This window comes from Copadichromis virginalis, linkage group LG9, assembly GCF_057382275.1.
Source record: "Copadichromis virginalis isolate Kocher_CV1m ecotype Utaka linkage group LG9, C_Virginalis_male_GT1.1, whole genome shotgun sequence".
Lineage (NCBI taxonomy): Eukaryota > Metazoa > Chordata > Actinopteri > Cichliformes > Cichlidae > Copadichromis > Copadichromis virginalis.
In genome coordinates this window covers 25,622,002-25,648,141 of record NC_140626.1, presented here as the reverse complement: position 1 = coordinate 25,648,141, position 26,140 = coordinate 25,622,002, and the positions used below count along the sequence as shown (strand labels likewise).

The window sequence follows — 26,140 nt, the reverse complement described above, 5'->3', positions numbered from 1 at the left end:
CAACATTACAGTAACATTTTTATTGCTCAAAAATACCATGACTTTATTCATTAACTGAATCCCACCTTTACAAAATGCTAATGTACTAAATGTAGAAGGTAAAGAGGAATTGGCCACAGTGAGTTTTGTATTAACTGTTTCTTCTGTGATCTAATAGTCATTAATGTTTTTACAGACTCTGGTCTCCAATGAGAGCAAATAGAAACAGCACACAAGTAAAGTGTAAGTCAGTAAAGCACTGCACAGGAAGGACATCAGTTCTCATGAGAACCCCCACCTGCATTTGCAGAAAAGGTGGCTGTGCATTTCCAGTTTAGAGAGCCACCAATGGGAGCTGTGCAATGCAGTGTTTAAGTCTGTGTGGAGCTCCCATCCGCCTGTTTATCCTGTTGCTACAGCCTCACTGCTTTACAGCGTCTGACGTTCCGGGCCGCAGCCACAGTTCCGTGGCAACAGTGTCCACAGAGACACGCCTCCCCATGGCAGAGCCCAGCGACGACATGTCCGCTTCATCACCGGGCAGCCAGTCTGTAGGGTACAGGGGCGTATCCATCACTTTTTTTTTTTCAGTGATACTAAAAAACGCTTAAAATTTGCACATGTTGCTAAAAGCCAACAAGTATATAAAGTGGCACGATTTTTATGTTTCACTAATTTATACGGTGTTTAAGATTAGCTCCCACTTGCTATACTAGTTATAAGCCTGATCATTTAAATGCTTCCTGTAGTGAATTCTTTCGTCTTACCTTTTACGCTGTGATCACCAGAGTGGGAGTCTGGCCTCGTAATGTGGCGTTTGTTCTGGTTGTTGTGACTGGGTACTGCTGGCAGATTATCACCCCCCTTGTCAGCCACCTCCTGTAAATATATACAGAGCTTTGATATCTTAATGATGGTGATCCTTTTGATCTTAGTAAAACACAAGATGCATATCAGACATACATCATAGTTAAGTGCCGTCCTCTCCTGGTGCTCTGCTGATGGTTGAAGGGATCTCTGCTCACGTGCCTCACCACTGTAACCTGACAAAAACCCAATTGCCATGTATCATTAATTGCAAATGTCTTTACAGCCAAACAGATGGTAGGGACCTAAACTTTATTCCGTTTATCCATGCATAATATGAAAATAGTGAGAAAACCCTGAGCTTCAAAAGTATTCAAAAGCCATCAGTCTTTTTTTCTCTAATGTACGAATTGCCTGTGCTCTGGGAGTCTGCTATCACCACCCTGCAGCTGGCGTAGTCACCTTGCAACTAGCACTGGCACCAGCTGCAACACAGACAGCTGGCTGGCACGCACCACAGTTAGCCTGGCAGAGAAACCAAGAGCTAAATTGGCCTGGCACACAGAGTGTCGTAGAAAGGTATTATGAGGTTGTATGTAGAGGACTTCCCAAACCGTGTCACCTTTATGTAAAACATCTGGTGCTTTTGGGATTTTTTTTCAAAGTCTATTGTGTCCCCAGTCATGTGAACACAAGAAGGGAAATAAATGAGAAAGACTGTTTTTACAGACGGACCATATTCTGCCAAACTCACCAATAAAAGAACTCTCTGATGGCAATATGGGGTTTCTGTGAGTGGCACGTCCAGGGTTCTTGATCTGGGAGGAGACACAAATGCAGACAGAAAACAATAAAATCTCTACAATTAAAATTAAGCCATGCAAGACTGAATTATCTGCCAGGGTGAAAGTGCAGAATATAGTTACTGTGTAATGTGCTGATCACTTACAGGATAATAATGACCTAGTTGACGGCCCAAGAAGTCTACAGAGGAAGACAGAAGGAGGAGTTAGAGGACAAACATTTGAGGTGAAACTGATTTGTATTTGCTCACTGACCATCTTCCTGTCTCCTCATTAGCCTGATTTTGTGCTGTTGTTCACGCAGAAGGGCCTGCTGCTGAATGTCCAGACTTTGTGTGTCTGCGGGAGGGTCAGGGTACAGGGTTCGAACCTCCTCACGAGATGTCGTACCTGTAGGATAAAAGCAAGCTACGTCACATCAGGGATTGTTACTATAGGGCAGCTCTAGGCAAAGCAATTGACTAATAAATTAAATATTTGCATCAGTAAAATAATAAACACAAAGCAAAAAAAGTGTTTAGTGAAGCCAAAAAACCCATCTAGTCCTTTATCCTCTTTTGTTGGTTTTACAGCTTGCAGCTCTGAGTGTGTTTCAAACTCCAGTTTGGGAACACATCCAGTCATTTCTTTGGTAGCTTACATGAGATTCACTGTACACATGGGCAAACTGTCCGTCACTGACCGAGGCCTCAAATGACCTCATGAGATTAAAGTTTTGGTTTAGATAAAGGGAGATAGAGCACCAGTTAAAAGTCTAAACCATTTGGTGTCCTCCACACTTACAAGAACAGCATGACCAAAGTGATTGTAAACAGAATAAACACTAACTTCCTCTATGTAGCTTAGTACTGAGAATAAAAGAAAAGCATTATTAGACGTATTTGTTCTTCTTCTTCTTCTTTCGGCAGCTCCCTTTAGAGGTCGCCACATTGGATCATCTGCCTCCATCTCCCCATTTCTAGCATCCTCCTATGTCACAGCAACCCCCTGCATGTCCTCCTTCACTTCATCCATGAATCTTTTCTGTGATCGTCTGCAAACATCATCATCCACAGAGACTTTTGCCTGATCTCATCTGTCAGCCTCTCTGTCACCAGTGAAACAAGAAGGGGCTCAGAGCCTATCTCTGATGTAATTTCACCCCCCAACTGTCACTCCCACCGCACACTTCACTATTGTCTTGTTGTCCTACATGCCCTGCACCACCATCACATACTTCTCCGCCCCTCAGGACTTCCTCATGCAGCACCAGAGTTCCTGTCTAGGCACCCTATGATATCCACAAAGAGTGCAACTCAATCAGTCCTTCTCTACACTTCTCCATCTTATTCCTCTGTAGTTACTCTCTTCACATCAACCCCGTTCTTTAAAAGTGGTACGGTTACACTTCATCTCCATTCCTCAGAAATCCCCTCACTCTCCAAGATTGTGTTAAACACTCTTGTTCAAAGGTCCACGGCCCTCGCTCCTAGACCTCTCGATGTCTCCCGTCTCCTTCCTCTTCAGAGTTGCCCTCACTTCCTCCTTGCTGATTCTCTGCACTTCCTGATTCTCTAACTCCATTTTCATCCACTTTCTGTCATTAACTTCATTCATGAGCTCCTCGAAGTACTCCTTCCATCTTCTCAACACACTCTCTTCACATTAGCACATTTCCACCTCTATACTTAATCACTCTAATCTGGTGGACATCTCTTCCAGCACAATTTCTCTGCCTAGTCATTCATTACAAGTCATGTTCTCCTTAGTGTCCAGCCTCACATACAACTCACTACAAGCCTTTTCCTTTGCCAGGGCCACCTCTCTCTTTGCTGTGCGCCTAGCCTTCCAGTACTCTTTTCTTCAGCTCTCCGACTATCCCACTTTTTCTTTGCCAGCCTCTTCCCGTGAATACATTCCTGAATCTATTATTATTTGTGCAATGAAAATTAAATCAGACTTACTTCAGGTTGGTACATTGTAAGAACAACAGTGGTTCAAAGAAGCATTAAAAGCTGTGTCAAAGCTGTGTCTTTTATTACCTCTGTGTTTAAGCTGGATGAACTCCCTGATGTTTTGCCTGTTAGCATGTGCATCAGCTGGAGAAGGACTCCTAGCTGAAGACAGGACAGCTTCTCTATGTGCAGATTCTCTATGTGGTCGTCTTCTACACATGAGCAAAGGAGGAAAATCCCAAATTAAACAGAACAACTACCTCTAATAACAAACAGATGTCTGTCTGAAAACGTAGCAGCAGTTCACTATGCCAAATGCTTTCTAGTTGTGCACAGTAACTATACCATTTAGCTCCACCTGCTGCACTGTCCCTGCAGTGACATAAATTAATTCTGCATTGCTATAAAACAATGAGGGCATTACGCTTGACCTGTACTTGCTGAATACATTCCAAAGCTTTTATGTTCCCTAAAGCGCTGGTCCTTCTGTGTGAGCAGTCTGTGACAAAAGAAAAGCCCAGAGACTGGCACCAGTTCAAAGGCATTTCTCAGATGATTTGCTGTAAACTTGAATACAAGCACAGATTAACAAGTGGCTTGTAAAACATTCCTGTAATTTAGCAGGGAGGGATGCAGTTACTCGACATATCGTGCTGGGCTTGGTAATAATGGGTTGAGAATATTCTAAATAGCAACATGGCTACTGTAGTGCTCCACAGCAATTCACTGAGGAAAGACATGGGTCACTTCATTTTTTCCAAGCACAGTAATACATACTTCACTACAAATATCAAATCAAGATCACACTTTAACAGCCCAGAGTTAGTATTGTGTCTTCACTTCACAACATCTGGGGGTTAATTGGGTTAAATTCAACATAGCAGCGTCTCTAAATGTCTTAATATTAGCCTGGCACAAAAGATAGAAATCCCTGTTATTTTGGGTCTGTTATACCTGCACACATCCCCCTGCTGTTCAGTGCTGCCTGACTGCAGTACCTGTTTACCAGATTGTAGTGGGTCTCGTGTGAATCCGTGCGACCCATCTGAACCTCCAGTTGTCGCTGCTCTTTCCTCAGATAACCACGGAGGGCTGACAGCTTTCTGATTACTTCCTGTTGATCATCTGAAGCATGACAGGGGAGTGAAGGCAGAGCAAGGATCAGAAAAATAAATGTTTATGATTTGCACGCACAGAGGTTAAGACAAATCTTACCCTGCTGGCTGGGAATTTCATCGGGTGGTCGGTGGTGCGGTGCTGACACTGAGCGATTCTGTGAATGCATGTTTTTTTATTATAGAGTTATCATAAAGGGTAAAATGTGAAAATATTTGCAATCTTTGCGATGAGTTACTCACAGTTCTGGATGACCGCTGGCTCAAAACAGAGGAGGGCCTATATGGCGCAAGATTTGCCAGCTTTTTCTGCAAGGTTGGGATAGGCGGAGAGGGCTGCCTCTGCAGGACAACAAGTAAAATGTCATTCTTTGACAAAGACACAGTGAGCTATAGCACTCCTGTCTTTTCGTGCTTACTGTACCTCATAATTCAACCGTGAGTCTTTCTCCACCCTGGTGGTCTGAGGTACCTTCTTAGTCTCTTTTTCCTGCATCACCACCTTTTCTTGCTTCTGGCGATGTGTTTCAGCTTCATGGATCCAGCCTTGGTTTTTCAGCTTGTGCTGCAGAGAGTAGATAAAACTATAAAGAAGGAGAAATGATGAAGGACTCTTTATAAAAGAAACAAGCTCATCACCTCAGTCCTCCTTTTCTCTTTCCTTTGCTCCTCCTCATATTCCTCCTGTAAGCGTGCCCTCTGCATGGCGAGCCTCTTCTCTTCTTTCGTCTCCTCAATTCTAATCTGTTCTCTTTCCTCTTGCTGTTTTCTCTTGTTTTCCTCTATCTGTTTGAAATGCACAGTTACAGTTAATTTACAACTTTTTTAAAGTGTTGAGAATACAGGTTGCTGTAAGTCTAAAAGCATTTCATTTCATCCTGCAGTTCATCAGTACCCTCTCCTATCATCCATCTACAGACTGAGGCCCCGGGACCTACCTGCTGTTTCAGGGCTGCTCTGTAACTGTCCTGCTGTTGAAGTGTCTCATCCTTGAAACCTGTAAAAGGTGAAAACAATTTAAAACAGAAAAGACAGAAAGCCATAAGCTATAGATCTACAAAGCATATAAAATGCACAGCCACTGAAATATTAGGAAGATAACATTACCTGTTAGTCGATGGGAAATGGGAGAACTAGTTTCAGTGCCAGGAGTGGGCACAGGATTCCTATATGATGCCTCATTGATCCTGTGCATGTGATTCAGGTCACCTAAAGGCAGCAAAACATTCATTAAAACATGTTACATTAATATCTGTTGATCAAACACATTAAATTATCTGGCCTCCGGTGAACACCATTACAATAAAACTTACTAACAAGGTTGCCTTTTTGGTCTCTAATTGGAGCGCCTCCTCCTCCACTTCTCCCCCAGGGGTTGTATGCCCTCATCTCAGCCTGTATCTTGGCATTGAGTCGTGCTGTTTCTTCTTTCTCTAGTCTTCTGTGCTCCTCTCTTTCTTTAATCTGGGCCCCAGACACAATTTTCAAAGGATGAAACCATGACACCGCTATAACAGAACATGTGGTTTCTTCATGGAGCTATAACAATGTACCTGCTGTCTGAGTGTCTCTTGGTAGCTCAGTACACTCTCTCTCCTCTGCTTTGACTTTTCTGCATGAAGTTCTTCAAAAACCAGAGCAGATGCTCCATGTTGATGAGTTTCTCTGGAAGCAGACAGAGTAGCAAATGGCAAGGAGATATAAGTACAGAAGGTAGTGATAAGTATTCAGTTTGTGAAGACCCTCTTCCGGAAGAGAGAAAAGATCTACTGGGTTGCTGCTAGCAGAGATGAGGGCATTTAATGCAGCTTTACTGAATAAAATCTATATTAACATCAACATGCTGAAAAAATTAACATGTTTTACAAAAAAAAACTCCAAAGGTGCTGGGAAGGTCACTGACTCATTTTGGCCACTGGATCTGAGAGGACGCATTCTCTGAGACAGAATCTTGGAATTCTCAGACTGCCGATTCCCCCCGGGCAGACCATCTGATGTAGAAAATACAAAAATATAAGATAAAGAATGCACACGATTCAAGAGCTTCATGAACTATCTGCTGCCACTGACTGCCACAAACAAAGCTCAAATAAAGAGCAGGAATTTGGCAGTAATATTAAAATAGAAAAGAAATAACTGTAACCAAACACACCACTCGCATATAGTATTATCATTAATGTTGCCTTCAGCTGTAGAAAAGGAGAAACAGTAACATTACTGTTTTCATGAATGTTGCTTTAAGCTTTTCTGAAGCTTAAAGCGACATTCATATGATTTGCATGGAGGTGACAGTTGCGTTAAGTGCAGCAGGTCATCTATCACAGTAAATGTAAGGGTTTATTTTAATTTTGTTAATAGGTTGTTGCAGTTTCTTTTTAATGTTGACTTTACACAAACTGGATAGCAACACGTTTTTCAACTCCAGCAATCTAAACATCACCACACTGAAATCAAACCAGTCGTTGTCTGCTTTAAAAACTGCTAGCAATAATCAACAACATAAGTCTAAAAAAAATGTGGATAAAAACAAGAAACATTTAGTAAATACATATTTGTGAAACAGATAGTTACATTACTTGGATTGTGAGGAAGATGAGGATCTAATGGATTCCTGGTTCCATAGTAGTAATAATCTGCATCATATGGAGTCTTGTAATTGTGAGGTACAATGGGAGGTAAAGGAGGAGCAACACTCGCAACCCTGAAACAGAGTTACCAACACTCCAGTGAGTGTATAGCAGGGCTGCTAATTTTATTCATTTAATCGAAGCAAATGTGAGCTACCTTGGGATGGTCACCTCTCCTAGGATGTTTGAGAAGTCTCTGTGGTAGTCCTCACTAAAATAGTCCAGTGAGGGGACACCTTGCGGTAATTCCATCCCATTTGAAGGCACAGTCTTCCCAGACAGTTGTCTGAGAGCTGTAATCAAGTCCACCTGGGACTTTCCTGGGGGGGCTCTCTCATCTGCATTCTCAGTGGGTTTGCCATTTTCAAGACTGGGATTTAGGTGCTTCCCTTCGGCCTCTAGATCTTTTCCTAGCTTGTGAAGAACATCCTGGCTCAGGCTGTTATAGTGACGATTCACAGACCCTAGCTGCTGTATTCGGTCAGGCTGGAACAGATTACGTGTGGTCCAGAACACAATCATCAAAGAAAGACAACATATATATCGAGGATAAGATTAGGTGGTACTTCTTTCAAGAAATTTCTCCAAGACTCCACAACCTATGAAAGTTATAATAACAAATCCAGACCTGACACAAACATTATGTTTCTGCTGTTTAAAGGTTTTGCTAGCCAGATCTTTTAATGCTATTCTCCTACCTCTTTCTCAGGGTCAACTCTCAGCTCAAGTCTTTTCTCCCTAAAGAGAAAAAAAGGACAGAACAACGTCACAGGCTTGATGTTGTTTTCTATGTCTTCTTTTTTATTCAGCTGCTCCCTTTAGGGGTCTCAACAACATGATCAACAGCCTCCATCTCACCCTATCCCTAGCATCCTCCTCTGTCACACCCCTCCGCATGTCCTCCTTCATGACATCCAGAAATCTTCTCTGTGGTCTTCCTTGTTTCCTCCTGCCTAGCAGCTTCATCTTCAACACCCTTCGTCCAATATATGTGCTATCCCTCCTCTCCACATGTCCAAACCATCTCATCCTTGCCCCTTCTAACTCTCATCACTTCTCTTCTTAACCTAGCTTCGACAGGTCTTTTCTAAGTTAAGAAGAGAGGTGACCAGCGATCAGTAGTTTGATTTCATGCTTTGTAGATCATAAGGGTTGAGCTAGCTTAAAGGACTCTGATGAAAATGATGATTTTGAGAATAAATACTTACTCCATCTTCTTCCTCTGCTTTTCAGCAATTTGTCTCAGTAACTCCTGCCTGTATTGTTCTTTCCTCATCTGAGTTGTCTCCTGCTCTTCTGTTATTCCTGCATCAAGACGTAGAGTCATTAAAATACTGCTTAAGTTCTGAAATATGACTTTAATTGATAAATTGCATTTATTATCTGTGTAGTAAGAATGTTTTTACCTATCAACAGTCCAGTAGCAAAATCAGCCTTATCCTTCCTGACAGCAGATCTTGCAGCCATCTTCATGCTGGCTGGCACTTGAACACTATTGAATACAGATACACAAACAGAACAGGACTCTCCATAAGAGTCACCCAATTACTGACAGCATGTAAGGGTAACATCACTGCAATAACTTCCTCTTTAAGCCACACCCAGCTACGATTTTATGTCACACAGTGGCTGCAGAGCTTTGAGGGCTATAACTCAGAGACAGAGAGCAAAGGCTTGTGCTTCATCAATCCAGCTCTTCTGATAAACTCTAGGGTGAGCAATTTTTTGCCTGGAAAAGGGCCAAGGCTCACTCTCTATCACAGCACCTCATGTTACCAGGTTACTGAATGTAGTTCAGGAACAATGAAATGCAACAGCAGGCAAAAGTGTTGAAGAGCAATAACTGAATATGGCAGCAGATACCAGTATAATCAATTATGGTACTGATGGTATTGATTCTGAAAATTTATGAGACTTTCCAGGGGGATGTTGTTGGCTGCCCTTGTCTATATGTGACCACTGTTTCATCATCATAAATCACATTGCTGCAAAACCTTTTGCCCAGGGCAAAGCATTTATGAGCTAACATTATTGCTAGTGTACAGTTAGGAGCTGAGATCATTAACAGCTTTCTAGAAGCAGGGGTCAAAAAACATAAACTTGCTTACTCAGACTTCCAAATTGTGTCATTGGTCTTCTGATGAGAAACTGTAGGAGCCGCTGTCTCCTTTATGTCCTGAGAAGCCCTGCCATAGAAACAGACAGGACAGTGAAATTTGGCAGAGGAGCAATCTGATCTCATTTATATGGTAACGGATGAAACTACCAGTAATTCAAATCATTTTCCAGAAAAAAAAGGATACTTCTTCACTCTGCACTCTTGCGCTGTCATCTCCTCTTTGTACCCAGGCTCTTGAGTGTGCCTGTCGTTCCTCCTCCTGTATCTCAAATCAAACTCATCCCCTCTGTCTGTGTTTAGCTCATCTTCAGAGCTGTAGGGCTCTGCTCTGAAGATTTGCCAGCGTCTTCGCCGCCTCTGAACTGGACTCCTGATTTCTCCATCGTTGAACACCTCGGTCAGAGCGGAAGCATCTTTCCTCTCATTGTGACTGGGGACTATGTTTGTGTGGGTATGTTTGTGAGGGGATGACAGGGGAGAGGCTGGGGGAGAAATTTTCAAGCCATCTGAAGCGTGAATCTGTCCAGGCTGAAAATGAAAATGTGAGGAAGAAATTCAATGTGAAAAAAGATTTACTTTGTAACAGAGTGCTTTTCGTTATTTGTCTTTCAAGTACTCAGTGAGCTGTATCTACCTGATAAATGGAGAAGCATTTCTACTGATAGAGAATCCTTTAAAGTGTGCTATAAAAATTGCATGGATTATTGCACCAAACACACTAGCGTTATTGTGCACGATCTGCCTATTGAGTCATCAGTCTTCTTACCTTGGGACTGACAGAAGACGTTCTCCTCTTTACCGTTCTGATTTGAGCTTGTTCTTGGAGGAAGAGGTTGTATTCTTTATTTCTCTCCTCTCTCAGTTTTTCCTGCAAGAGAAAAAACAAAAAGTCAGAGTCAAGCAGCCACACCGCTCAGTTAAGCTCATGTGACACTTAGAATTTAAGGAAATACAAAACTTAAAGAATACCATCTTCTATCAAAAGAAGATACATATTTCTGCTTGCACACATTCGAGTGACGATGAGGTTAAGGCTATATTTTTTGCCTCAATATTTCAAAAATGCTTGCATCAATACTTATCAACATTCAGCTTGTCGTGCACATATAGACGCCTGAAATCCCTCTTAACTTTTGTTTGTAAGTTCACGGTCTTATATAAAGGAAATCAGTTGCCATGAAGCGCGCAGCACTGTGCAGTCAGCAGTTTGTATCAGTTCTAGCTGAAGAGCTAAAGCTCTACTTTGATGACTGAATGAATGCAGGCACACCTTTACAGATATCCTCTCATCAATCGGTAGTGACACTCCATCAAGTTGTTGTTGAGGCTCTTTACTTTTCAGATCCGTTTTCTGCAGGAAGAATAAGAGATTTGCTGTGTGTACGCAAATGCAACACAGAGGCAACTTAGTTAAACACAGACATAAACTCACCAGCCACTTTGCTAGGTAAACCTTTTCAGCTGCTCATTAATGCAAATACAAAATCAGCCAATCACATGGCGGCAGCTCAGTGCATTTGGGCATGTAGACAGGGTGAAGACGATCAGCTGAAGCTCAAATCAAGCATCAGAATGGGGAAGAAAGGTGATCTAAGCTACTTGAATGTGGCATAGTTGCCGGTGACAGATGGACTGGTCTGAGTATTTCAGAAACTGCTGATCTACTGGGTCAGTCTGAATCCAGGGAGCAGTAGTTCTCTGGGTGAACATGTCTTGTTGATGCCAGAGGTGAGATAAGGGAAGAATAGCAATGATTGCTTCAAACTGATAGGAAGCAAACAGTAACTCAAATAACCCTTTGTTACAACCAAGGTATGCAGAAGACCATGTGAACCTTGAAGTAGATAAGCTAAAGCAGATAGTGGTGGTGTAATGGTGTGTGGGATGTTTTCTTGGCAGACTTTGGGCCCTTTAGTACCAACTGATGATACTACGTATATACAGCCTACGTGAGTATTGTTGCTGACCATGGCCATCATTGTATGACCATGAGTATCCATCGTCCGATAGCTGATTTCAGCAGGAAAACACTCCACCATGTCATAAGGCAAAATCTTGTTCAATCTATGCCATTTAGATTGCCAAAATGGTTCTAATGTGGCGTTAGGAAGGTATACCTAATAAAGTGGCTGGTGAATGTATTTTCGTAACGATTTCTGATATGTCATTCCAGATAACAAGTTCCCGTGTTCCAGACAATTTTAAGATTAGGATTTAAGATTTATTAAGTCTTAAATGTAACACTAATAAAAAGGAAATGTCTAAAATGCACATTTAGGTGTTTTATTCCATTCTGTCAATTGGATATGTATGCAAATTAGCACATATTTAATCTATGTTAATCGGACACCAATTTTTTTTTTTTAATAATTCAGCATAAGCTTAAAAAAACTTGCAATACATAAAATTATTATCTTAATATAAGTAATCAGCTGTTGAAATTTCATTGTGACTGTGATTCATTGTGCTTTTCCTTCTACAGTGAGCTACAAATTTTCACTTCGGTGGCACTTACATAAAGCAAAGATTTCCAGTTTTATCTAACTTGATGTTCTGACTTTAGGTTAATTATTTTTCATATAATGTTTAGTCTACTATTTAACAATTTATTACAACAGTGAATGAAAATAACTCAGTAAAAGGTTTATACTCTAATGCCTTTGTGTGGTGCTCTGTTGTTTATTTCTCTTTTTTTATATTGAGATTGCTTTTTTTTTTTTTTGTTCTTTTAAATTGTGCATCTTTTACCTCACTAAGCCAGTTTGTCTTGGCATGTTTTTTAAATTTTATTTTAATAAGCTATTCTGATTTATTTAAGACCTTTTCTTATAGGTTATATATAATTATATGCCTGATGTAACAGTAAATTCCTATTGTTTTGGCTAAATGAACTATATATTATTTTATCTATACATGTTCAGATTTTTATTTTATTTATTTATTTATTTATTTATTTATTTATTTATTTTGCGTCGTCACACCCTGGATATATAGTTTCTGTAGTCCAGCTGGAGCTCCCGCTGAAGTTTCTGCTTCTTCCTTTCATACTCGGTACCCAGCAGATGGCTTAAGCCAATACCTGGGAAATACGGCATACGGTATATAGAGTAGACTGTACAATAAAAACAGGAAACTATTCACTAAACACTACAGGCTTAAATAATGCAGCCAATTCACTACTACAGCCTTGTACAGTACCTCTGTCGGGATTGGGGTTTACTCCTAGAGCTGCTGCTGAAGTCATATTTACAGCATTGTGTAATTTGCACCATCTGACCCTGACTGTGGAGAAAAACTCGCTGAAACACCGATTTGTTTATTAAAAAGCAACATGTGATTAAAAGAATTCCTTTGTTTGTTTGTTTGCTTGTTTGTTTGTTTTTACTCACCGGTTGATTAGTTTACACCTATAAACGTTGCTTCGCAAGTCCTTGATCACATATGGCGGGGAGTTTTTTCTTCATGCTTCTCAAAAAAAAAAAAACGTCCAATCGTGATACACAATACACCCAATAAGGCAAACACTGGACTTAATGTTTATATACCCCATAATGGGGTATATGAACATGCGCGTCTATTTTAAAGTTCGGATGTAACTCTGGCTAGACAAATAACAAGACCAAATAACACGATATATATCAATAATTCTTAAATTTCCACACACAGCTCAAACCTATCCGACCGATCTTTCACAGCGAGCCCAAAGCGTCATTCCGTTGCCATGGGCAACCATGACACAAACCTTCTCCTGGGAGAGGCTAGCAAACACATCTAACACAAACATTCTAGAAAAATATGTCTAATATAGTCCAAATGTTAAGTCTTTAATAACTCTGCAATATTTAACACTAGGATCTGAATTTTCTGTTTCTTTTTAATCGTCTTTAAACAACATAAAACCAGGCAAAGTTTATTAACAACATGTTAATAAACTTAACATACTGCTGTTGTCTAAAAATGATACCATCTAGCCTTACCCAGCAGCCCTTTAGGCTAATTAATAGCCCTTTAACTTACTAGCTACGGCCTTCCTCCAGAATAGTATTGCCTAATTATTGAATACTAGCTTCAGTTTTATTGACTCATTAAATACTTCAGCTCCCAGTACAGTGCTGAGGCTCTAAGAAAAAAGCCCTGACAAATAGATGTAGGTACCTTTCTAAAAAGCGCCGCTAGATGTCAGTGCGTCCCCAGAAGTTAGTTTGACGTCGTCGCAGGACTAAACCATGGCTTCCGTCACAGGGGTAAATATATTCTAATAAGAGTAATAAATAAGATACAAATATGATTAATGAATGCAATATCACCATATATCATTGCGTTGTAGTGTTAAGAGATGGCATATAACAAATAAACACATCAGTGGTAAATATGTGTAATATGAAAACGAACGTCCCCGTCGATTTCACTTTGTTGCGTTGGTATCGCTCACTGTCATGGCTCCTTGAGCGAGTGGCTATCAGCTCCTAAAACGTTATCAAAATCTTTGGGGGAGAAATACAGCACTTCTTCCCTTATTTAAAGAAAAAAATCGGGTTTTTTTACGGCTCGGGTTTTGCTTGGATACATTATTAACATGGCGGGGAGCAATACGGCTCAGAAAACATGGGAGCTGTCTAACAGCATGCAGGAAGTTCAGAGCATTGATGAAATTTACAAATATGACAAAAAGCAACAACAAGAAATCCTCGCTGCGAAACCATGGACGAAAGAGTGGGTGCAAAACAACATTGTGGTATTTAGGTTTCTGTCTAAGTATTTAGGTGATTGCTGAGCTGCCGTATTCGTATTAAATGGTGTTCGTTGGTAGTTTATTGTTGGAACATTAGTGGTAGCTTAGCTACAAACTAGCAAACCGGTCTTTATGTTAGTAGCAGTACAGCAAACTGGATGTGTATCTACAATATACGCACTGCTTAATATTATCTAACATCAATACAAATACATTTGTCATTGTTCACCTTTTAGTCACCACTACTTCAAGTACTGCAAAATCTCAGCTTTGGCCCTGTTGAAGATGGTAATGCATGCCAGATCTGGAGGAAACCTGGAGGTGATGGGCCTCATGCTGGGAAAGGTGGACGGTGAAACCATGATCATCATGGACAGCTTTGCTTTGCCCGTGGAGGGCACAGAGACCAGAGTTAACGCCCAGGCGGCAGCCTATGAATACATGGCTGCCTATATTGAAAATGCCAAACAGGTGGGACATTGACTTCCACGCACATAAAGAGCATCGTGTTTGAATTATGACTTAGAAAGAAGGAACCGAACTATAGCCTAAATAAAATCAGACTTGATTTCATCTGAGACATTAACTTAATACTTTCTGTGAATGTCACTGGCTTACAACCATTTTTTTTTTTTACTTAAGGAAGGGTGTTTCAGCTGCTTTAGAAAAATCTTTAACTTAATATCAATAAGATTTTTACAAACTATAAAGGGATTATTTGAAGCATTACTGTCTTTTGATAGTATTAATATTCTGATAACCATATATAACCACATTTGTCTGCCTTTTCCCATGCTGAGTATACGATTACTTACCTCTAACCTATTTTCAAGCACTTTATTGTAGTTAATGTTGCAACCCAAGAAGCAGGAATACAGTATAAATATATTATAAGGTTAATATGATTTGCACTCTTTTATATTATCTAGGAATAATTGTAAAGTTTTGTGTAAATTGTACTATGTTATGAGGTTTCTCCAGTCCCTGTTTAACATACACTATCCAATACTCTAATGAATTCAAGTGACTACACGAATGTGGAGATATTTTTTTCTTAAAAGAAAAAGGAAAGATAGGAAAATGCTACTTTAGATAAGGATAAAAACTGCAAACTGTGTCAAATACAATCATGTTACTGACATCTTACACTGCTCTAAAGAAGATATGATTTTATATTATCTACAATTCCTCAGGTTGGCCGGCTGGAGAATGCGATAGGCTGGTACCACAGTCATCCAGGCTATGGATGCTGGCTCTCCGGCATAGATGTCAGCACCCAGATGCTCAACCAACAGTTTCAGGAGCCTTTTGTGGCTGTTGTGGTAAGATGGGAAATAGTAACCAGTTTTATTTTGAAGCTAATGGCTTTTTGTTTGTTTTTTTAACTGTGACTTCTACTTTCCCACTTTTCAAATGGAGCTTATCCCATATCCCACATCCCATTAATGTGGGTGTAACTGAGAAGGGGGGAAGATTACTGATGGATGAGTTGTAGATTTGCATGTAGTACTGATGAATATTTTGCTATTACAACCACATTTGCTATTTACACTTCATTTGGTTTAGCGGCGCTTAAATGCCAGGGGCGTCATGTAATTAAGTGTGTATTTTCAGCACACTGACAGCCCCAGTAAAAAGGCTCCTGGTGGCCACATTTGAGTAGTCCCTAGAGGTTTGTGTGACCCCTGACTCTGTTTTCCTGTTCTACTGTATCTTGCTTCCTATAGATTGATCCCACTCGGACTATTTCTGCAGGGAAAGTCAACCTCGGTGCCTTCAGAACCTACCCGAAGGTAAAGCAAAGACTTTAGCAGCAGTCCTCTTTGGTCTTTAGTAAAATCACAAAATATCTGTTTTTTCATTCTTCTTGTGCATAGCTGTATTTGATTATTTGAGACATTTTTATATACTGATTTTATTGTTGTGTATTTGTTAAGAATATATTTATAATTTTTTTTCAGTCACTCTGTATTCTTAATTCCTTATTACTGTAGTAAGTACTTAGTATTTCCTTTTTGGATTTTTAGGGTTACAAACCCCCTGATGAGGGACCCTCAGAATATCAGACTATCCCCCTGAACAAGATTGAAGACTTTGGTGTACACTGTAAACAGTGAGTATTTATATTTGCTACAGTATTGTACCGGATCAAATACTTGTGTAGCATGTACCGTATCACACATTTTTTATTGTTTACTTTATTTTCAGTACTTGCATATGCGCTTCTTTTTTCTCTGTCGCTCTCCTTTTTAGGTATTACGCCTTGGAGGTTACTTACTTTAAGTCCTCCCTCGATAGAAAGCTCCTGGAACTCCTTTGGAATAAATATTGGGTTAATACCTTAAGTTCTTCAAGTCTCCTCACGGTATGTAGGGCATTTCAAAAATCAAAATGTTTGCTATTTGTTTGACATTTTGATTTATGGTTAATTATTACTCTATAACTCATTTAGACATGTGGTCACCAGCTTGTGATGTCATGATTTATTGCTGCTTATTAGCTAAGCGTCCGTGTTTGTTGATTTTAGTAATAAGCTGTACATGAACTTTTTTTCACAATGGAGATAAGTATTAAAGCTGGAGCCGACTCCATGATGCTCCTTTTCCCCCTTGCTGTTCGTTTGCCCCTCATGTAAATTTGCATTGTGGATGCAGGAACTCTGTCCTGAGCTTGACTAAACAGTCTAAATAGGCATCAGGCTTGTCCAAACAGTTGGTTTTTTGGCGTTTTGGATGAAGATGAATTGACTAGATGTCAAGAACGGGCTGCTTTATGGGTGACGGGCTTTGTCAGTTGCTACACTGTCACCCCAGCCAGGGGCCTCCCTTGTCATTGTGTTTTAATTACCTTTTCTACCATAAACACGGCCTCACCTTAAGCAAACCTTTCACTGACTTCTTTTCATTCACCACAACCCATAAAGTGTTCCTCTGGCTTTTTAGACATATTTGTTGCCATTCTGCAAAAAAAGAAAAAAAAAGGAAAATCTGTTATCAAGCTTTTAGTGGCAAATTGTGCATGAGTCAGTTTCTGTGTGTTTGTGTGTTGCATGGTCAGAACTCGGACTACACCACGGGCCAGGTGTTCGACCTGTCAGAGAAGCTGGAGCAGTCGGAGGCCCAGCTGGGCAGAGGCTGCTTCATGCTCGGATTAGACACACACGACAGAAAGTCTGAGGACAAACTGGCCAAAGCAACACGAGACAGGTGGGTTTTATTTTCGATAGAATGCTTTAGTAAAATTAAATGTCAGCTTAATTTATTTTGGGCACTGTAACTTAAGTATGATATAATATGACTGTAAATGTATAAATAATATCCCACTAGATGAATAAAGTGGTCAGTGGTGTTGCTTTCAATTATGTAATCATATTTTCTACTTGTGTGATATATATTATTTTTTCCACTGACCTTATAACTGGCTTGTTTTCTTTTATTTCGAGCAGTATTTTTATCACATCCTCAAATTAAATGTCAGTCTTTTTTAAATCTGGCATTGATTAGGTGTTAAGGACAGTAGTTTATTTTTGTGTTTGTTGCTAAATTAATCTAAAATTTGTTTCTTAATCAGACCAGTGTTGCTTAGCAGTAATAATTCAGTGCTTTAAGATACTTTTTAATCAGTTATTATGCAAACTGACCCCATTTGGCTATTTCAAATTTCTTGATATAGTTTCTAATAGAATCCAGCTCAGTAATGTCTTTATGAACTCCGCCAAGGTGGTCATGTTTTTGGGAGCATTTTCGTGTGTCATTCTTTCTGTGTGCAAACAGCTTCAAAATGTTTGAATTCATTTAGATAAACTTTGTTGGGGTGTAAGGTGGCATCATGGTAACAATCCATTAAGATTTTCCTTACATCCACTCAGGCCTTCAAGGTCAACTTAATGATTTATTGCCTGAAAATTGACAAAAAGCCTTATAACTTAGAAGCTATGATTCTTACAAGTGTGGTATAAAAAGCACCATATAAGGATTTAAAATATCATGTCATATTTGACCTCTGACCTCTCCTTCAGGGTCAATAGATTGATCTGAAGGTGATAATGATGCTATATAGAGAGATTTAAAACAGTTTCTTTCAGCAATTGTTTGTATTGACAACATAGAGGCATATTAGGAATGACATATAGAGTCTAAGTAACACGTTACTATATTATGAATTTGTTATGCACATTACAATAATAGGTTATAACTGTTTAAATACGTAATTTGAATACACAGAATATGTTAGAATAAGTATTTTTTAAAAACAAACTTCTGCTGAAAAACCTTTTTTTTCACTTTTTTATTATTAAATATTTAAACTAAACAATGAAGTAAATGCTACACTTGTACTATATCCACATGAATTTAAAAAACGGGTTTCATCAGGGCAAATAATGTTGATAGTGGTTTCAGTTTCAGTTTCATCTTTTAGTGGCTCTATAATGTAGTGGTTTAAACCTTCAGCTGTCAAGCTAAACATCCCCGGTTTCAGGATAAGACACAGGAAGGCCAAATCACACACGGCGAGCTACCTGCTGTGGCGACCCCTCGTGAATACGAGTGCAGTCGAAAGTAGCTTTAGTTTCAGTGATATCTGATACATACACCCACTACGAATGTCTGCAAACAGCAACGTTACCTTTAAAAAGTCTGCTGACACCACTTTAAATGTCATATCCCTTTATGCTGCATCTGTTTTCCTTTTCTTTTTTCCCCCCTGGATTAAATGCTGATCTTCATTTCTCTCTGTGGTTTATTTTAGCTGCAAGACAACCATAGAAGCGATTCATGGTCTGATGTCTCAAGTCATTAAGGACAAACTCTTCAATCAAATCAACACGTCTGGCAATTAAACCTCAGCCACAAGGCCATTTGAATTACACCTGGAAATGTGTTCTTGTGCATGCCCGGTGCTTACTGATTCATGGTGTATGTTTAACTGCTAAGAGTAGCATCATCTGTTATTTCTCTTGGGAGTGCTTTTCTATTCATTTTTCCTTCATGTAGGTAAGAATTAGAAGACACGTGCAAAAAATAAAACTTAAAAAAAGCAGCATTTTGTGTTTTTGGTTTTTTTTTGTTTCTTTGTTTCTTTGTTTTATATAAGGCAAAGTGTAGCTGGGACAGTGATCGGTTTCAGTGGAAGGTGGATTAGATGTACACTGCTGTCCAAATGTTTACTCTTTAATGCATAATATTATATTCTCAATGCCCAAGGCACGGCGGCATCTTTTCACACATAGCCCTGATTCAGCACAACATTTAAATAACACATCGGTGTGGTCACATTTAACGCTCAGTCTAACCTAGCACCAGTCAGTCATTCAAGTGGTGTAGCCTGTCATAGCATTACATAATGGAACAACAAACTACAGCTTCTGCTTAGGCTCAGCGGGAATCGACTGCCATGCGTGAGATGTCTCTGCGGAGTTGCTCCCAGCACAGTTTGGCCCTCGGTGGTATGCTGTGGCAGAGCGGCCAGCTCGTCAGGTTGTGGTGTGGCAGTGATGCAGGGCAGAAACAGAAGCCGTGCACACTGGGGTCCATTCACCCGACGCGCCTGCTCTCCATCGAAGCAGACACTCGCCGAGTCTGCCTTTCTTTCTTTTCCCTTTTTTTTTTTTCCTGTTCCTTTGGCCTGGGGTTGTGTAATGTCTTTTTCTATGGTATTGTAATGGCTACATGTATATTTTTGATGTCATGTATTGCAGAGGAGAGAATCCCAGTGGGAGAGTGGAGGTGCCTGTTTTTTCTCATAAGCATGAGCTTTGGCACCACTTGCTATAATGATTTTACTTAACCATGATTTAACCCGTGTCTTAAAACTGAGAACTTTTGGTGTACTGGTTTACGAAGATGGAACTTATTAGATTAGATTTCATGAAGTTTAGGAATATGAAATCATTGAGTAAGGTTTTTGCAGTCAGTCTATTGACTAGTTTGTATTTTCGCCAAATATTTAAATGTATTACATGTCTGACTGTCAGTGCTGAGGAGGTATTTAAAATATGCACTTCTAAAATAGATTAACCTAATGTTTGGTCTTGCATGATTTAAGAAACATGTTGAACTTGTTGGATATGTAAATATTGTGATTATCACCAGATGGACATTTGTATGCATGACTAAAGCTGCAATAAGAACATTTATGTAAATTCTAATCAAGTCAAATTGTGGGCAGCCAAAAAAAATTAAACGATCCTTTTCAACAGATTTCTAATTCTGAAGTATGTTCCCGTTAGTACAAAAAGGTTTCTGCTTGCATGACTGTGAAAAAGAAACATCGTAAAATAAAATGATTTAAGAAGCGTTTTTAATGTATATGGCACTGCTTTGACAGATAGTTAAAAGCCTGCTGTTGTCCAATAGGCGGCATAGATCTAATGACCACACTAATCAGGAGATGGAAAGAGCAGTTTTGCTGTGAGAATGATTGATCCCGCTTCCTCCCCACCAAGGGCTGCTGCATAAGCAGAGGCAAGTCACTCCTTCAAAGGAAACCCAGGTCATGACAAAATTTAAAGTTTACCGACTTTCCCCTAAAATAAAAACATAAAAAAGCTTTTTTCAATCTGGAAGTTTTACTATCATGTTAGCTGTTCGGGACTTTTCAGTACACTAGTCCCCCAGTTAGCTACTTAATAGCCTACTTCCGCTTCGCTGGTGTTGCGCCAATTTCAGTGACCCGTGGAATTCTGTTGTGTCTCGCGGACGCTACTTCCGTTGTTTCCATAGAAACCATGTTCACGATCTCAAACAAAAAAGCCCAACACGCTTGAAAACTGTGTAGCTATAACATACGTTTTAAACCCCCTTGCCGGCGTTGAAAGGTAGGAGAATGCAGTTAACTATTTATATATTTGATTTTTACACCTGAAGAATATTTAGCGGAAACGTAGAACTTCGTGTTAGATGTAGTTAAGAGGCTAATATTGGGGCTATATTTGTTGTGCTAGCGAAGCTACACAACATAAAAAGGACCCGATTCCTTCCTTTCACTGTTGCTTTGGAGTTTATCCACTTCAGTATGTTACTCCCTGCCCGTATGCACTGCTATAAGCGTGGATTTTCTTTGACAGTGACAAACCGCCGTCCCTGAAAACCCCAGGCCCAGGAGTGTTTGAGTTCAGTTATCGATCAGTGTCTAGTTTTCCTTACACCACCGACCTGAAGCCTTGAGATCAAGCGTGGATGAGACCTGCTGTCACATCACTCTGCTCTCCTCTCCCCAACACTATCTTTTAACTACACGCGTACACAGTTGTATACTTAATACAACCTAAGCTTAATACCTGAGGAAATTAAACTCAAAAAGTATAATTGTATACCTCACGGTCAGGTCATTTTAGTACACAAGCCTTATATAAAAACACAGTGGTCACCTAAAATCATATAATTTTCCATTAGTTATTTCAAACCATGACGTGATTAGGTTTTAGACCATTGAAATTTCTGTACAAGGTTATTACAAATGTAAAAAGAATACTTTTCTGTCAGCAAATATTCAGAGGAAATATTTATATGTTTTAGACACAGCCAACCCATAGTCACTGCTGTGGGCTGAATGCTTGGCTGAAGCCGAGATTGTGACAAGCCAACATGGTACATCTGACCGTAGATCTGATTGCTAAGTCTAGAAAGCACTTCAAAAAGAAAAGGGGCCTCTCCTTCCCAGAGTACCTCAAGACACTCACCCACCTCCACTTTTCTAACAAGAATATTGAAGATATTGTAAGTAACCAGCATCTTTAACACTTCTTTAATTCTGTTTTTTCAATTTACTAATTTTAATGCCTAATTTTCTTGATTTTCAAGGGAGATCTTTCAATGTGTACAAACCTCACCGTTCTTTACCTGTATGATAATAACATCACTTACATTGGCAACCTCAGCTTTGCCTCCAACCTCACGCATCTCTATATGCAGAACAACAGCATAACCCATATAGACAATCTGCACAATCTGCAGAACCTCTCTAAACTGTGAGTAAAGTTCAACTGATTGGTGATAAATATATGAAGTGGGAGGTGTGTGTTTGAACATGTATGTTATTTTCGCTGCTCTGCAGGTATCTCGGGGGGAACAGAATTGCTGTGGTGGAGGGCTTAGAGCAGCTCCATCAGCTCAAAGAGCTTCATGTGGAGAATCAAAGACTGACACCGGGGGAAAAGTTGCTCTTTGACCCCAGGACTCTCGACTCCCTCGCTGTATGACCTATTTTTACTCTGTTCGGCTCACTAATAGTATCAGAACAAAACATCTCCCACACTTCCAAATAACTTAAGTTATCCATGGTTGATTCATTATACGTTTTTAAGCTATCGAAAGACCAGACGAAGGTCTGACATTCCCTTTTCATGCACAAAGATGTGTGTGAGCTGTCAACCCATGTGTAGGTTATCACATCCAGTGAAAGAGAGATCTGAGATTTCCCCTGATCCGTGTAAGAGCAATATTGTGCAGGGTTTGATGATGTCAAAGAGATCTCTGTTGCTCCCTCTGGTCTGACAAATCAGTTGAGTCTGTTTGCTTCGTTTACTGCCCATGCTATGGATAAACACACCAGAAGTCTCAGCTTCTTGTTTGTTTAGATAAATTAAAGAAATTGCTGTGCAAATTTAAAGAGTTCCAGCGTTTTATAAATGAGCCATTGTGAAACTTCTAACCAGGGTGAACATTTTGCAACTGCACCACACACATATATATATGTAAAGACAACATATCCACATGCTTAAGAGTGCTTACAAGTGAATAAAGAGATAAAAGTAAATGTAGTTTGGACCAACTAGTACTGCTTCCTTTAAGCTCTGATATATGGTATTGCAGATATTTTCCTTGGGTGGGTGCAAATGATTTTTGTCTTTTCTTTGGAAGTTGCGTTGCATATTTGAATACCTGTAGTTTAATATCAAGTTGATTTGACCATAAAAAATATGTTTCATATATACGTTATAGTCTAGGATCTGTTTGTAGTAGTCTGTCATTGTACTGACTGTAACATGAACTATTTTCTTTACATTAATATGAATTCTGCAAATTCTTTGTTCAGGAATCTCTGTGTGTCCTGAATATTAATAACAACAACATCGATGATATCAGAGACCTGGTGGTGCTGAAGGAGCTCCAGCATTTTTCTGCTGCAGACAATAAGCTGTGCAGTATTGAGGTAAATATACGTTTTCAGGACTTACTTGATGTCATTCAAGGCTCCTGCTGCAGTGTGACTCAATTAGAAAGTGAGTGCACGTGAAGTCAAAGTAAATACTACCCCTTCACAGCAACTATGCATGCCTGATCAGGTCAGCATTAACATTGTTCCATGGCTTTCTGCACTGATGTGTGAAATGATATGGATAGCGGGGTTGTAAGGAACTAAATCCTGCAAATCCCGCCAGAGCTTCCCAGTCTCCACGACTCGCACAGGGTCAGAATTATTCAACAAATCAGCGAACCATTCCCCCGAGAATTTTCTCGCTGACAGCTTCAAACAAGCACAAGTTTCTCCCGTTCCTTGGAAGGTTGATTTTTCCTCTCTGCCTTGGAATCGTCTATTTGATGTCGCAAACCCCCGCTGTATCACTTTATGAGATTTATTAGACTCCCTGACGCTATGATGGCAATGATATCTCTGTTTAAACTCATCTGTTAACTGAAAAAGTTGATGGCTTTATTTGAAAGGGTGTAATTCTTGCCTCTTATTGGCATTTAATAGCAGGATGACGCAATGAAAGCACTTTGTAGTTGACTTTACTACCTTCTTAAAACAGAAGACTTTCTTTGGAGATCGTTGATGCAGGTAATTGTTGTACACGTGTCATTTTTTTTAGCAGATGTCTCCTATAATTTATACAACCCGTCTGCCACTATCGATTGCGCAAAGACAGCCCTCCAAAGGATCAATTTTTTCTTCTGCACCATTTGGTCAGAGTCCAGAGGAAACATTATGGATTTTTAAAATAGATTATGACAGGCAGTCAGCCCGGGTGACAAATGGGGAGCATCTTCTGAGGCAGTTAGCTGTGCGCGGGGCAGAGAGGACAGGGGGAATCGAAGCTCTGGTCAAATACAGGTTCATAACTGGCCCATCATTAGTGGAAGTGAGAGAGCCGGCCAAGCTCAGTGAGCATTCAGCCTCTGCTGTTCTCCACGCCCCGCGTGGGGGGCAATTTGGCGCTGGGCTCCTCTTCAGTGAGGGCCTTCTGAGTGACGGCCCTGACACGATCATTTATCAAAGCCTGGGAGCGCGTGGTGCTCAGGGGTCCCCCTCTGAACTGATTGCGGCTCAAGCTGGAAAAGTGGAAGCGCTTTGGCCAAGACAGGAAGGCAATGAACAATCAGAGCGTGTCCAGAGAGTATTCATATTTCCAGGCTTGGATTAATGTGCCTTTAGATAAACATACAACTGCAGGCTACTCGCTGGAGGAGCCAGCCTCACACTGCCCCAGGAGAAAACTTGTAGTTACATGACACCGGCGACACTGTTTATTAAAACAGACTGATGTGTTGTTTATGCACTTTCTATTGGCCCTTATACTTCATATTACCATTCACTCACACCTTTCTTTTTTTCCCTATGATCATCTGTATAGCAATCATAAGATTGCATTATATCTGTTTTAAACAAACTGGGCTATTGTTTGATGTGTAGACAATAACCTTAGAGACACAGTGTTTCCAGTAGAATAATTAGGGATTCAGACACAACAGATTATAGCAGATTTCCTGCTCTGTGTTTATTTTCAGGAGCTAGAAGATGTGTTCAGCCACTGGCCTCAGCTGTTTCTAATGGATTTGAGTGGAAATCCTGTGTGTAAAAAACCAAAGTACAGAGACCGCCTGATAACCGTGTGCACAAGCCTCGGTAAAATAATAATCATTTGTTTGCTCAGTTCACTTCTAATTTGAAAATACGCTTTCATTATTTTGCTGTGACTTAAATTTAGGAAACACTCTTAAGGATAAAATCAAAACATTCACAATAGTTCATTTTATGTTTTTATTTTCAATGTTTGTTTGGTTAAAACATTTCTTATAGAGGCTCTTGATGGAAGGGAGATTAATGACTTAACCAGAGAGTTTCTTATTAACTGGAAAGCATCCAGGGAGGCCAAGAAGAAAAAAAATAATAAGCATGATGTCTGGAGCACTCATCCCTTATTCTCTAACAAGTAAGTTACTTTATTTGTACATTTTTTTTAAAAATCCACCAACCTTGTTTACAGTCATTTTTCCCTCCTGTTTTTGCTATTTAATTCTCCCTTTCGTCTTTGCATGGTCCATTAAGTCACTTCTTTGCTTTAGTAAGGCTACTGTGGATCTGCTAATATGTATAACAATACTGGAAAACCATACTATCAGTTTTTAGATTAATGTGAAAATCACAAAAAAGTCTGAATTGAGTTTTACATAAGTTCATAAGGCCGCTGGGTGACTTCACACCCATGCAAATTTCAGTAGTAGTAGCAGTACTTGGCTTTGTTTATATTTCAGATGAATTTAACATGGGTCACAGCCACGCTAACATGCAGAGGTGGAAGCCACAGCAGTCTCTCAGGTCCAGTATCACAGTTTAAAAAAGCCTACATTCGGCACATCTATGTCATGACTTACTAAATTATTTAACTGCAGACTGAATCCAAATCATAAGTAATAACTGCTGATGGTAGGCTGACCCCAATTCTTAAAGTCCCCCCCTGCCTCCAAAAAAAGTGAACATTGCTAGAGAAATTCATATTTTATTGTAAGAGTCAGTTAGTTTTGCTTCATTCTCCTTCCTATCTTTTTTTCTTGAAAACCTGAAAGGAACCATCAGTTTTACTGATTTTACATAAGATTAAAGACATTTCAGTTTAGCCATAAAACAATTATAGAGATAATATTTATTTGTCAGCATTTGATTTTTTTTTCTCTCTCTCTCTCTTATCTTCCAGGGCAGAAAAATTCCAGTTTCTGTAAATACCCTTGATCTTTTAGCTGTCTCATCAGCTGTCTGCAGTCATGTGGTTGCTTTAAGACAAACCTACAAGTGCACCAAAAT

The 26,140-nt window shown here is 39.8% G+C and overlaps 3 protein-coding genes across 7 annotated transcripts; 2 read left to right on the top strand and 1 right to left on the bottom strand.

The window, feature by feature from the left end:
• Positions 1 to 5: 5 nt before the first annotated feature.
• On the bottom strand, positions 6 to 13,600 carry cspp1a (centrosome and spindle pole associated protein 1a). 2 transcript variants are annotated; one of them, XM_085468461.1, is made up of 30 exons: positions 13,540 to 13,600; positions 12,774 to 12,849; positions 12,583 to 12,666; positions 12,366 to 12,463; positions 10,655 to 10,735; positions 10,151 to 10,252; positions 9,569 to 9,912; positions 9,374 to 9,451; positions 8,672 to 8,757; positions 8,474 to 8,570; positions 7,964 to 8,003; positions 7,423 to 7,751; positions 7,215 to 7,339; positions 6,542 to 6,629; positions 6,192 to 6,303; positions 5,952 to 6,102; positions 5,746 to 5,847; positions 5,577 to 5,635; positions 5,278 to 5,424; positions 5,063 to 5,203; positions 4,882 to 4,980; positions 4,739 to 4,796; positions 4,522 to 4,648; positions 3,611 to 3,735; positions 1,845 to 1,979; positions 1,736 to 1,770; positions 1,541 to 1,604; positions 943 to 1,022; positions 747 to 858; positions 6 to 528 (listed from the first exon to the last, which is right to left on the bottom strand). In XM_085468461.1, exons 3-30 carry the CDS (start codon positions 12,626 to 12,628, stop codon positions 401 to 403), a joined length of 3,189 nt encoding a protein of 1,062 aa, XP_085324587.1. In that variant the 5' UTR covers positions 12,629 to 12,666; positions 12,774 to 12,849; positions 13,540 to 13,600; the 3' UTR covers positions 6 to 400. The 2 variants fall into 2 exon arrangements, with proteins under 2 accessions (XP_085324587.1, XP_085324588.1); XM_085468462.1 differs by lacking the exons at positions 6 to 528; positions 747 to 858; positions 943 to 1,022; ... (1 more) ...; positions 1,736 to 1,770; positions 1,845 to 1,979 and adding an exon at positions 3,341 to 3,493.
• On the top strand, positions 13,563 to 19,156 carry cops5 (COP9 signalosome subunit 5). Of its 2 annotated transcripts, none has more exons than XM_085468468.1 (8): positions 13,563 to 13,628; positions 14,353 to 14,587; positions 15,310 to 15,438; positions 15,844 to 15,909; positions 16,144 to 16,229; positions 16,370 to 16,481; positions 17,174 to 17,322; positions 18,866 to 19,156. In XM_085468468.1, exons 2-8 carry the CDS (start codon positions 14,402 to 14,404, stop codon positions 18,954 to 18,956), a joined length of 819 nt encoding a protein of 272 aa, XP_085324594.1. In that variant the 5' UTR covers positions 13,563 to 13,628; positions 14,353 to 14,401; the 3' UTR covers positions 18,957 to 19,156. The 2 variants fall into 2 exon arrangements, with proteins under 2 accessions (XP_085324594.1, XP_085324593.1); XM_085468467.1 differs by lacking the exon at positions 13,563 to 13,628 and adding an exon at positions 13,786 to 14,097.
• Positions 19,157 to 21,681: 2,525 nt separating this feature from the next.
• On the top strand, positions 21,682 to 26,140 carry ppp1r42 (protein phosphatase 1, regulatory subunit 42). 3 transcript variants are annotated; one of them, XM_085468471.1, is made up of 7 exons: positions 21,682 to 21,834; positions 21,919 to 22,085; positions 22,172 to 22,310; positions 23,153 to 23,269; positions 24,847 to 24,964; positions 25,594 to 25,657; positions 26,034 to 26,140. In XM_085468471.1, the coding sequence occupies exons 1-7, from the start codon at positions 21,703 to 21,705 to the stop codon at positions 26,056 to 26,058; spliced, it is 762 nt and encodes a 253-aa protein (XP_085324597.1). In that variant the 5' UTR covers positions 21,682 to 21,702; the 3' UTR covers positions 26,059 to 26,140. The 3 variants fall into 3 exon arrangements, with proteins under 3 accessions (XP_085324597.1, XP_085324595.1, XP_085324596.1); XM_085468469.1 differs by lacking the exon at positions 25,594 to 25,657 and adding an exon at positions 25,139 to 25,271; XM_085468470.1 differs by lacking the exon at positions 26,034 to 26,140 and adding an exon at positions 25,139 to 25,271 and having other exon boundaries at positions 25,594 to 25,658.

Coding starts and splice junctions, on each gene's coding strand:
- cspp1a (XM_085468461.1), bottom strand. CDS start 12,628: ATGACTTCAGCAGCAGCTCTAGGAGTAAACCCCAATCCCGACAGAG. Junction 7,752..7,963: donor GAGTTGACCCTGAGAAAGAG/GTAGGAGAATAG, acceptor AATCTGTTCCAG/CCTGACCGAATACAGCAGCT. Junction 1,771..1,844: donor AATGAGGAGACAGGAAGATG/GTCAGTGAGCAA, acceptor CTTCCTCTGTAG/ACTTCTTGGGCCGTCAACTA.
- cops5 (XM_085468467.1), top strand. CDS start 13,961: ATGGCGGGGAGCAATACGGCTCAGAAAACATGGGAGCTGTCTAACAGC. Junction 15,910..16,143: donor CCTTCAGAACCTACCCGAAG/GTAAAGCAAAGA, acceptor TTGGATTTTTAG/GGTTACAAACCCCCTGATGA. Junction 17,323..18,865: donor GCCAAAGCAACACGAGACAG/GTGGGTTTTATT, acceptor GGTTTATTTTAG/CTGCAAGACAACCATAGAAG.
- ppp1r42 (XM_085468469.1), top strand. CDS start 21,703: ATGGTACATCTGACCGTAGATCTGATTGCTAAGTCTAGAAAGCACTTC. Junction 22,086..22,171: donor CTGCAGAACCTCTCTAAACT/GTGAGTAAAGTT, acceptor GCTGCTCTGCAG/GTATCTCGGGGGGAACAGAA. Junction 23,270..24,846: donor ATAAGCTGTGCAGTATTGAG/GTAAATATACGT, acceptor GTTTATTTTCAG/GAGCTAGAAGATGTGTTCAG.